Genomic DNA, 12,206 nt, shown 5'->3' on the forward strand with positions numbered 1-12,206 from the left:
GCTCCTGATCCTAATAATATGAACCCAACTCAAAACTGTTTTCATTTTTTCAAATATGTGTGGACCACGTGGTATGTTCTAGATACTACTATTCCAATCCTAGAGCAGTCAAAGGACAAAGCAAAAGCACCCCCCCACACCCCCGCACGACTTCAGCTCCTGAGTGTCACTGTCTGGTGATTTAAAGACACTGAATGCCAGCAGAGGTAAAGGCTCCATGGAGGCTAAGGACAAGTGACAGGTAGATCACCTGGAAATATGCACAAGATACCAATTGTGTCACACAGACGCAGAAAGAGTCCAATCCCACAAACAGTTCTTCTAAGTAGAAAAAGCAGAATTTTGCAGGAAAAACAACTCCTTCTTGGTGCTCTTCTTCTAACCTGACCCACTCACTACTCAGACAAAGGAGGACACATCACCCTCAGCTCCAGTACCAATGTTCTATAGGATAATGAGATGTGATGCCGGGAAAGCTGGGCCAGCTGGCAGACTGCCTCGCCACATCCCAAAGTGCTAGTGGCTGTGCCTATCATCCTAGTGACTCAGAAGAGACTGAGATCCGAGGATTATGGTTCAAATCTAGCCTGGACAGGAAAGTTTGTCATAGGAGATTACAATCTCCAGTTCACTGCCTCAGTACCATAAATAATAATAGTAATAATAATTTAAAATAATACAATAAAAATGATAATTAGCTGCACTTACATTGCCAAGCAATGTATCTCAAGGGATTGCTCAACCATGCAAAATTCACTAGGGAATTACCAAGTAGCCTTATCTGTCTTACGCTTTTATCTCACTGAACCTGGCACACATTTCTATCTTCACATCTCCTCTGTCATCTGCTTTCTAGAAGCACCCAGCACACTGATGGCCCGGGGTAAAATGGACAAGGGCTCATTGCATGGTTGAACTCGGAAGTGAATGCGGGCAGGAAAGCGTGGGTTTGGCAACTGGAGTTGGGTCTGTTCCAAATATTCCAGTGAATATTATTTGAAACTCTTGCACTAGGTCAGGCAAATAGTCTGTCTGTGAGGCTGTGTATATTTCTAACTTTAATACGGCGCCTGTGGTGCTGTATGGAGACCAGTCTTCTCATCAAGATCAAAGCAGACCCCAGCAGGAGGCAGCGCCATGGGGGGACCTCGAGGAGAGAAACGGGTTCCACGTGTGGGAAGAATGTCACCAGCAGAGGCCATCTCCCCTTAGGGCTGTCTGGCTCTTCAGTGTTAGACGCATGTATGAATCAACTTACTGTCAGCTCCATTGTGGATGCTTTTGCTTTTCACAAGACAAGACTCTGACCCCAAGATAGGGCTGCTCACCCCATGAGCTAAAAAACAAAGAAATATCACCGTCCAATAGCCACACCAAGGTCTTTAGGTAGAAAAGCTGCACATCACAGTATAAAGAAAACACATGTCTTGCAATGTTCCTTCCAGAAAAAAACTAAAAGTTTACTAGGTGTCTTTTCAGAGGATCTCAGTTGTTCTTGGGAAAGTGGGGGGAACAGAACCCAGCGTTTCACAAGCATGAGCTAAGCACTACCACTGAGCCACACCCTTCGCTTGACTTTTCTAGGTTCTTCTAGGTTCTCCTAGACTCTTCTAGGTTTTCTCAGCCATGTTCCCCAAAAGATCTCACATCCAACACCAGATAAGCTGTTTACAAAGACAACAATCGTTTTTAAAACACTTAGTTGAGAGGTAAGGATGTCTCAGAGAGAGGAGCCATTGCTCAAAACCTAAGTACTGTCCAGATGGCCAGTTTCACATTTCTTCCAGAAACTCTCAATTGTTTTTATTGTCAACATCACACTAAACTTGACAGCATGTGCCTGTCTTTTCTGCTGAAGATAATCTCTGGACAGTTGGTCTCATGGTTCCTGGCAAGACTTGATCTGCCCCAAACCCAGTGTCCTTCCCTAGGACAGCCTACCTTCCGTGATGACCACTTGGTCCTCTTCTGGGCCATTTGACACTCCTTCTTGCAGGCTGGGGTCTCCTTGGTCAGCTAAGCCATTGGCAGCAGACAACTGGCCATTCTTCTGAAGAAGCTGTGGGGCAGAGAAAATCATGTTAACTCAGCTTCAGACTTCAGGCCCAAGTTAGTTCTGCCACACATCAGCTTGTAGAAAATGAACTACTCCGGAAGGAAAGTTCAGTGGTAATGAAGACTGAAGCCTTGTACCAGCCGTATAACGGGCAGCTAGCTTTCCAGAGCCATTTGGTGCAATCCGTCATCGAGTAGATTGGGCCTTGTATCTGGGTGAGTGGGTTCACAGCCAACAGGGAAGGCAGCTTAGGCAGACAAATCCTCCAGACTCTCATCTCCAATTAACTACCAAGAAGCCAGAAGCAGAGCTGTGGCTCAAGTGGTAAAGGGCCAGCCATCCTTGAGCAAAAAAAGCCAAGTGAAAGTTCAAGGCCCTGAGTTCACTAGCAGTACTGGCTAAATAAATAATTGAAAATAATAATAATAATAAACATATACATCTAAATTTATTTTGCCAGTCCTGGATCTTGAACTCAGGGCCTAGGTATTGTCCCTGAGCTTCTTTTGTGCAAGGCTAACACTCTACCACTTGAGCCACAACACCACTTCTGGCTTTTTCTCTGTATGGTACTGAAGAATCCAACCCAGGGCTCCATGCATGCTAGGCAACCACTAAGCTACATTCCCAGTCCATAAAAGATATTTTTTAAGAACACACAAATAAAAGACATTTCAAAGGAATCATTAGTCGATACAATGGTAAAATAATCTAAAGAATATTCCATAGCACAAGACATGCCAGCTACAAAGAAAATCTCAAAAGAAGACGTGCATGGAAGCATGGGCTTAGCATAAAGTAGGTCTGTGTTCAATCTCTAGTTCAGAAAGAGAAAGAGGGGAGGAGGGGGGAAGGAAGGGAGGGAGGGAGGGAGGAAGAAAGGGAGGAAAGGAGGAAAGAAGGGAGGAAGAAAGGAAGGACCAAAGCTCTGCTCTACATCTATCATCATTCGTCCTTTTCATCCTTCTTACAGGCCAACAGACAACTCTGGCCACACCATAGGTCAGAGTCTGGAAGGCACAGTGAGCTCAAGACAATCCACACAGAAGCTGTGGGTTGTGCTAAATTGATTTCACCTGGCTGTCCCCAGCTCCCATCAAAACTGTCCTTCACCCACGCACGCACATTTCCTGCTGAAATCACACCCTCGTACTGGAACGCTTACTTCAAAATGCCCATGCTGAGTTCATTTATTAAATGGAATACTCAGATTACATTTCCACTTAAAGTCTTCTCTTACCAGAAATATGAAAGATGGGAATTTTAAATTAAACCTAAAGAGCAAAGGAGAAGGGGCTGGTATCTCTACAAAGCACCATCAGCAAAAATGTCAGCATATTTTAAGTAAATATCATTTCTGATGGCTCGGGAGAGAGATTTGATTCATTGTGTGAAGAGCTAAGGCGGAAAAACAGGAATCACATAATTTTTGTGAGAAGACTTGGGGTACCTCACTGTCCATTAATAAGAGTTGTTAATTAAGACATCATTACCAGGGGAGGTGGCTCATGCCTGTAATCCAATCCTAGTTACTCAAGAGGCTGAGATCTGAAGATCAAGGTTCAAAGCCAGCCTGGCACAAAAGGACTTGAGATGGTTTATCTCCAATTAATCACTAGAAAAAAAAAAAGTGGGGCTTAGCTCAAGGGTAGGGGAAGAAGAAGAGTTCAGGGACAACACCCAGGCCCAGGGTTTAGGGTGGTAGCCTTGAGCTGAAGAGCTCAGGGACAGTGCCCAGGCCAAGTTCAAGCCCCATCGCCCACAAAAAAAAAAAAAAAAAAAAAAAAAACCACGACATCTTTAATCAGAACTAAACTGAGTCTCTATAACTGTAGGACACAGAATGTTACAAAGGCATAACAAAGTACATTCAATGGTAGAAAGGAACCTTAAAAAAATGAAATCAAGGTGAGGAGGCAGCGGATCACATCTGTAATCTTAGCTACTCAGGAGGCTGACATCTGAGATTCATAGTTCAAAGCCAGCCTGGGGAAGAAAGTTGGTCACACTCATCTCCAATTAAACACCAAAAACTCAGTAGTTCTAGTAGTAGAGCATTAGCCTTGAGTGTTTGTGTGTGTGCACGCACACGCTCGCGCGCACACACACACTGAAACAAACAAAACACCCTCAGGGACAAGTCCCAGGACTGGCACAACAACAAAGCCACCCAAGATGAAGCCATGTATGAATAGCTCATGCCTGTAATCTTAGCTACTCAGGAGGCTGAGATCTGAGGATCACAGCTAGAAGCCAGCCCAGTACAGGGGGATGAGGAGAACAAATTCAAGGGACTCCATTTAACCAGCAAAAAGCCCAAGTGGAGGTATGGCTCAAGTGGAAGAGAACCAGGTAAAAGTCAAAGGTTCTGGGTTCAAGCCCCAGTTCAAGCAAAAAAAAGCAAACAAAAAACCTTGAAGCCGGGCAATGGCTCATGCCTGTAATCCTATCTACTCAGGAGGCTGAGATCTGAGGATTATGGTTCAAAGCCAGCCCAGACACTAAGCCTCTTATTTCCAATTAACCACTAGAAAACCAGAAGTGGTTCTATGGCTCAGGGGTAGGATGGTAGCCTTAAGCTGAAGAGCTCAGGGACAGTGCTCAGACCCAGAATTCAAGTCCCACTACCAATAACAACAACAAAAAATACACCTTGAGGTGAACTGCCTTGAGTCTGTGACAATAGAGAAGTAAGTTATGGATTGGCTCACGGCAGTGAGCAGAAGGGAACTGTGTCCCATTCAGAATGCATGGGTAACTTGAGTAGCAGACAATTTATGATACTGATGCTACTGGCAGGAATTTTGAGTCACAGCTTCACCATGTACGTAACTTGAGTCCAGCAAGTGTACCAAACTGTGACCCCAGGGGTGACATCTCGGTCAACATTCAGAACCCATGACGTCCCCACATTCCATGCAATAGTGGAACTATTCCTCCTGTCAAATCCAGACATTCCACCATTCTGTCTTTACTTAGAGACACTTTCACCAAGTTTCAAGTATTCTTGTAAATGAATGGGTTATTTATTCCATGAAAAAGTATTTTATTTTCTTCTCTCCCATTTGCAACCATCAAAATAGTTCATACATTTTTTTGGGGGGAGGGGTCAGTTGTGGGGCTTGAACTCAGAGCTTGGGTATGGTCCCTAAGCTCTTTTGCTCAAGAATAGTACCCTATCATTTTGAGTCACAGTGCCACTTCTGGTTTTCGGGAGGTTAATTGGACATAAGAGTCTTATGGACTTTCCTGTCCAAACTGGCTTTGGACCACGAGACTCTGAGTAGTTAGCAGCCATCAACACTCAGCTCATACTTGTTGTTGGTGGTGGTGGTCATGGGGCTTGAACTCTGAGCCTGGGTGCTGTCCCTGAGCTTTTCAGCTCAAGGCATGAGCCATTGGTGCCCAGTTATTTTTGTTGTTATTGTTAACTTGGGCACTTCTGAGTCTTATAAATAGGTGAAAATCACCTCAGAGGTAAAATAAATGTATCCCTTCTCAGTCTTCTTTAGTTGTTCTTCTCTTCCCCCCCCCCCCATCCCCTCTGTCAGTCTTGGGCTTGAACTCTGAGCTTGGGCTCTGTCCTTGAGCTCTTCAGCTCAAGGCCAGCACTCGCTGACTTTGAACCGTGATCTCAGTTTACTGAGTAGCAAGGATTACAAGTGTGAGCCATTGGTGCCTGGCCCAGTCCTTGTCGTCGTCCTCTTCCTCTTCTCCTCCTTCTCCTCTCTTCTTCTTCCTCTTCCTCCTCCTCCTCCTCCTCCTCCTCCTCTTTCTCCTCCTCCTCCTCCTCCTCCTTCTTTTGGTGGGTCATGGGGTTTGAACTCGGCCTGGTCACTGTCCCTGAGCTCTTCAGCTCAAGGCTACCACCCTACCCTTCAGCCAAGCCCCACTTCCCATTTTCTAGAGGTTAATTGGAGATAAGAGTCTCAGGTCCTTTTGTGCCTGGGCTGGCTTTGAACCTTGATCCTCAGATCTCAGCCTCCTGAGTAGTTAGGATTACAGGCATGAGCGACTTTGCCCAGCTCAGTCTATTTTTTCTATGTATGTCTTACCAAGGACTCAAACCCGGGCCCTCGTGTATGCTAGGCAAGCACTCTACCACTAGGCCAAACTCCCAGCCCCTAGTCTCCTTTTTTAAAGCACAAAAATGGGGAACACATGTGAGTTTATAAACTCACCTTTTTGGGTGTTAAGGATACTTTTTTGTTGTTTTTGTTTTTATTGGCTTTGAAATAGGGTCCCACCTGGAAGATTTATGATGCTCCTGTGTCAGCTTCCTGGGTCCTGGGATTACAGGGGCACATGACCATACCAGGATTTGAGGACACTTTTTTTGTTTTTAATTGTGTTTGTTATTATAAAGGTGATATACAAAGGGGTTACAGTTACAGAAAAAAGAGTCCATTTCTTTTGGGGCAGTGTTTAACCTTCCCTCACTTTCTCCCAGTTTTCCCCTCATCCCCACCCACAAGTTGTGCAGCTCATTTTCAAGCGTGTCTAGTGAGTATTACTGCTGCATCAGTCTTTTGTCCCTCCATTTTTTTACTAATGAACACATCTCTCCTCTTGGATCAGGAGTCACGTGACCAGAAAAGAAAGAATTTATGCACAACTCGGCCTCTACAGAGCCTGAGAGCCATAACGTTCACAGGAAGGGCAGTGTGGCAGAGCCAGATAAGATTTGAGGTATCCAGTTGTCACTTATGATTTCCAAACTAGAAAGAAGGAAATTTGTTTGTGCCTTTTCACCCTGATGCTTCCTCCCAGAGCTTTATCTGCCTATCCTGGACTTAGTTTTATGGACATGTAGATTTCTTTTGGGACAAGCATGAAACTTGAAAAACATACACCTCACACTTCAAGATGGTGAACAGCAGAAAGCCAAGCTTCCCACTGGGTTTGTGCTTCAAAAACTAAACGCTTCCTTTGAACAAATGAAAACCCTAAATGTTCTCAAGCTTATATCCTCTGAAAGGTCAGCCAGAGTTTATTCCATGAAGTATTACCATATTATAGCCAAGCAAGCATGAAGAAGTATCTCTAATGCTTCCGCCAACAGTATTTGTCTCTTCTTTCTGGAAGAGAAAATCAACAGACTATCCAAAATGGTAGCCACCACACCCCAGAGAAGAAGTTCCAGATTTCCCTGCTCTTCTTCCTCCTCTCAGAACTGTCTACAGCTCACTCTGTGCCTCCACACACAGTAAGCAGTGAAAATACCAAACTCTTGAATGAATTTCTGGGACAATTCGCAACACTAAAGACAACTATCAGGACATTGAGAGTAGAGGAGAGACTATGTAAAATAATTGTCACTGCTACAGAAGCAATGCCCAACCCCCTCCTCACAGGATGCCCCGCCCACTTCCTCACTGAGTGTCCAGGCTCATCCTCATTGGATGGATGGGCTGGGTGGGAAAGCACCAGCATCTGGGTTGGTTACCTGGCAGATGTTGTTCTAACTACTCTAATTCATTCCATCTACTGCAGCAAAAGCCAAGCCTGAGGGGAAGTTTTTTAAAACCTGTAACAAAATCTTTAAGAGAATTCTGCCAAATATTTTTGTTCTTTTTCTTCTGTGTGTGTGTGTGTGTGTGCGTGCGTGTGTGTGCATGTGTGTGTATGTGTGTGGGGGGGGGGGTGCGCTTCACCAAAAGAAAAAGGTTTTAGTGCCTGTCTGCCTGCCCAGCGAGCCCAGAGTTCAAACTTCAGTACCACCAAAAGAAAAAAAATTCTAGGGGCCGGGAGTTTGGCCTAGTGGTTAAAGTGCTTGCCTAGCATGCATGAAGACCCGGGTTCGATTCCTCGGTACCACATATATAGAAAAAAGCCGGAAGTGGTGCTGAGGCTCAAGTGGTAGAGCTCTAGCCTTGAGAAAGTCCAAGGACAGTGCTCAGGCCCTGAGCTCAAGCCCAGGACTGGCAAAAAAAAAAAAAAAAAAAGAAAAAAAATTCTAAAAATGTATAGCAGTTTTCAAAACAGCTCAGTAACAACGTGGTTGTGTAACCCACCCTCCAGTCTTGAGCTCTTTTTCTCAAGGTTAGTACTCTACCACTTGGAGCCATAGCACCATTTCCAGTTTTCTGGTGGTTTATTGGAGATGAGAGTCTCCCAGACTTTTCCGCTCCAGATGGCTTTGAACTGTGGTCTCCAGCTCTCAGCCTCCTAAGCTTCTAAGATTACAGGTGTGAGCCTTGGGTACTGGCTTAGTTATATAACTTTTAAGGTCCTCAAATGTTCAAGACATAAAGATCTATAAATGAAATATCTCCTATCTGTCTTAAAATAAACTTTTAAATTTAAATTAGATGTGGGCTGTGGTGTACCTCCCTGGGGATGTAGCTAATGTCTACCTTATGTGAGATGCTAGGATTGATACTTAACATAAGCTTTAGGCCACCCAGGTAGCTCAAGCCTATAATCCTAGCTACTCAGGAGCATGAGATCTGAGGATCTCATTCAAAGCCAGCAGGGGTACTAAAGTCCATGAGACTGTTATCTCTAATTAACCTCTAGAAAACGGAAGTGGCACGGGGCTCCAGGGGTAGGGTTGTAGCCTTAAGCTGAAGAGCTCAGGGACAATGCCAAGGCCCAGGGGTAGGGTGGTAGCCTTGGGCTGAAGAGCTCAGGGACAGCCTCTAGGCCCAGAGTTCAAGCTCCATAACCATCCAAAAACAAAAAGAACAAGATTTTAAAAATCAGACAAAAAGACCATCAGCAGAATGCTGACTAAGTTTGAAGCTAGGTTATGAGTATGTGAATACGCATTAAATTATTTTCTTCTGCTTAGAAAAATAATAATAACCAGGTACTTAGGAAGCGGAAGTTGGGAGAATCATAATTTGCCAATTTAGGCAAAAACGCACTCAACTTAACAAATGAGCTAGAAGTGGGGTTGGATGCCTTCAATTTCAAATATGTGGAAGGCATAGGCAGAAGGATTGTGGTCCCCAAATAGTCATGCACAAAAGAGATTGAAACCCTACCTGAGTTCAAACTTCAGGAATACAAAAAAGGAAAAAGGTTTTCTTTACTGTTTGTAACTGTTAGGCGTGGGAAGCTGAAAATTACCAGTTCAACCACCGGTTTCTCAGAGGGGGAAAACATCGTTTTTCAGTCAATACTTGATACATACAATTTCAGAATTTTTTTTCCAATAGTACTATGATGATGTCACAATTTCTAATTAGCTCAAGTTTATCACATAAGCAGTGCTAAAACAATCTAGAATGCATATATTTCTATTGCATGGTTTAAAAACACCTCAGGGGCTAGGGATGTGGCTTAGTGGTAGAGTATTGCCTAGCATGCACAAAGCTCTGGGTTTGATTCCTCGGTACTATATAAACAGAAAAGGCTAGAATTAGCACAGTGGCTCAAGTGATAGATAGGTAGCCTTGAGCAAAAAAGAAGCTCAGGAACAGTGCCCAAGACCAGAGTTCAAGTCCCAGGATTGGCAAAAAAATAAACAAATAAATTTCAAGTAACCAGGAGCTTGTGGCTCATACCTGCAATCTTAGCTACCCAAGAGGCTGAGAGCTAAAGACCACAGACTAATCTTTCACATTTCAAAGCCAGCTTGGGCAGGAAAGTCTGTGAGATGTTAACCTCCAATTAACCAACAAATGTGGAAGTAGAGCTATGGCTCAAGTGACAGAATCTCAAACAAAACTCTAAGGAACAAGGCATGGTGGCTCTCGCCAGTAATTCTATCTACTCAGGAGGCTGAGACCCCAGGATGCTTCAAAGCCAGCCCAGGCACAAAAAACTGAGAGACTCTGATCTCCAATTAACTGCAGAAAATGGGAAGTGAGGCTGTGGCTCAAGGGTAGGGTGGTTGCCTTGAGTGAGCAGCTCAGAACCAATGCCCAGGCCCAGGGTAGGGCAATAGTCTTGAGCTGAAGAGCTCAGGGATAGTGCCTAGGCCCAAGAGTTCAAGCCCCATGACCAAAAAAAAAAAAAAAAAATCCAAGGAACATAGTTAGGTGCAGTGGCTCACGCCTGTAATCCTAGCTATTCAGGAGGCTGAGATCTGAGGACTGCAGTTCAAAGCCAGGCCAGGCACTAAAGGCAGAGACTCTTATCTCCAATTAACCACTAGAAAACAGGAAGTGGCACTGGAGTACAGCAGTAGCCTTGAGCTGAAGAGCTCAGGGATAGCAACCAGGCCCAGAGTCTATGCCCCACGACAAAAAAAACCAAAAACAAAAAAACCCAGCCATATAATGAGTGATTGTTGTCCTTAATGTACTATGTTACCTCTCATCTCTTTTGCTGTACCTTGGTTATCTTATATTGTTACAGTATTTCATCTTGTTATCTGATATATTGTATATATGCATATTTGGTTATTTGAAATCGGATAGGGAAGGGAGGAAAACAAGATGATGGGTGGGGGTGGGGGGAGGGAAATGCGGACCAAGATATGAGAAACGGTATCAATGTTTGTGAAGTAATGCACCTCCTATCTGGTGAATCTAATGTAACCCTTCTATTCATTACAATAAAAATATATTAAAAAACAACAACAACAAAAAAAAAAAACAACTAAGGAACAGTGCCCAGGTTCTGAGTTCAAGTTCAAGTATTGGCACATGCACCCACCCACCCGCATTTAAGGCAACCTAAAAGAAAAATATAAAGAAGTCTTTGACAAGCAAGGGGTTTCAGGGAGAAAAGGAACTGCTTATCTGTTTCAGAGGCCTTGTCAGAAGCTTGGAGCCAAAAGTTCTTCCCAACCACAGGAAAGAGAAGAACCCATGGGGTGAGGGAGGAGAGGCTGGCAGTGACCTCGCACAATGAGAAGGCCTCAGAGCCTCCCAACAAGGGCCATCCCACCACACCCCATACAATACCAGAGTTCCAGGCTTTAGATAAAACCTCTGCTGGGGCCTGGAGTGTGGCCAGGTGGTAGAGTGTAGAGTGCTTACCTCTACCACCCAAGTTCAGTATCACATACATAGAAAAAGCTAGAAGTGGTGCTGTGGCTCAAGTGGTAGTGCTCTTTCCTTGTGGAAAAGACCAAGAGCAGTGCTTGGGCCCTGAGTTCAAGCCCTGGGACTGGCAAAGGAAAAAAACAAAAACAATAAACCTCTGTTGGATTTCATTTCCTACTGTTCTATCCAGTCTTAGACTCCACAAAAATAAACCAGTAAAAAGAGAAAACAAATTCCCTTGAACGTGACTGAGTTCATTTGACCACTGAGAAACCAGGCTGTACCCTCCATGGCTGTGCCCATCCATCTCCCTGCACCCCATGGAGGAGAGCAGTGTGGCCCGGTGGCCTGGACCCTTCCCGCCACAGGCTCCCATCCCCCTTGCCTTACTTCTGAGATTTGTGCTGCAGCCCAGAGGTCATTCAGTGCCACGGGGCCTATTGCCAGAGTGCAACTAGGTTCAGACACAAACAAGTGCCAATTTTCACACCTGAAAGGCTTGCAGCAGTGAGCTGTGCTTTCATTAGTTGAGGTGACTTAAGTTAATTCTAGAGTGAAAATCGGGACTTTCACAATGTTAAGATTCATCTTGCTGGGTGCAGGTGGTTCACACCTGAAATCATAGCTACCAAGGAGGCTGGGATCTGAGGATCAAGGTGGAATTCTTCAGGCAGGAAGAAAGTCCACAAGATTCTCATCTCCAACTAACTAGCAAGAAACCACAGGGGGAAGTGTTGTGGCTCAAGTGGTAGAGTGCTAGCCTTGAGCTGAAGAGCTCAGGGACAGTGCCTAGGACCAGAATCAAGCCCCACGACTGACCCCCTCAAAAAAATGTATCTGCTAGGTGCTGGTAGCTCATGCCTGTAATCCTAGCTACTAAGGAGGCTGAGATCTGAGGATCAAGGTTCAAAGCCAACTGGGGCATGAAAGTTTGTGAGAGACTCTTATCTCTAATTCACCACCAGAAACCCAGAAGTAGTGTGGTTGCTCAAGTGGTAGAGTGATAGCCTTGAGCTGAAGAGCTCAGGGACAGTGCCCAGGCCCAGAATTCAACCACCAAAAAAAAAAGAAGCCAGAGAGAAAGCATGGCTCAAGTGGTAGGTGCCTTGATGGCACCTGGGTCCTGACTTGAAAACCTGGTGTGGGTGTGTGCAAACCCCACCCCCCCCCACACACACACTTAGAGTAATTGTGCTGTTTACCCTTTAGGG

General features: G+C 44.8%; 1 protein-coding gene across 1 annotated transcript in view; it reads right to left on the bottom strand.

Moving 5' to 3' along the window:
- Positions 1–12,206, bottom strand: part of Akap12 (A-kinase anchoring protein 12) — a 62,767-nt gene that overhangs the window by 27,546 nt on the left and 23,015 nt on the right. The window contains exon 2 of the mRNA XM_090337960.1: positions 1,942–2,059. Coding sequence (XP_090194086.1) covers positions 1,942–2,059 — 118 coding nt within the window. The remainder of the gene's footprint in view (positions 1–1,941; positions 2,060–12,206) is intronic.

This window comes from Megascapheus bottae, chromosome 8 (assembly GCF_031878675.1).
Source record: "Megascapheus bottae isolate mThoBot1 chromosome 8, mThoBot2.hap1, whole genome shotgun sequence".
NCBI lineage: Eukaryota > Metazoa > Chordata > Mammalia > Rodentia > Geomyidae > Megascapheus > Megascapheus bottae.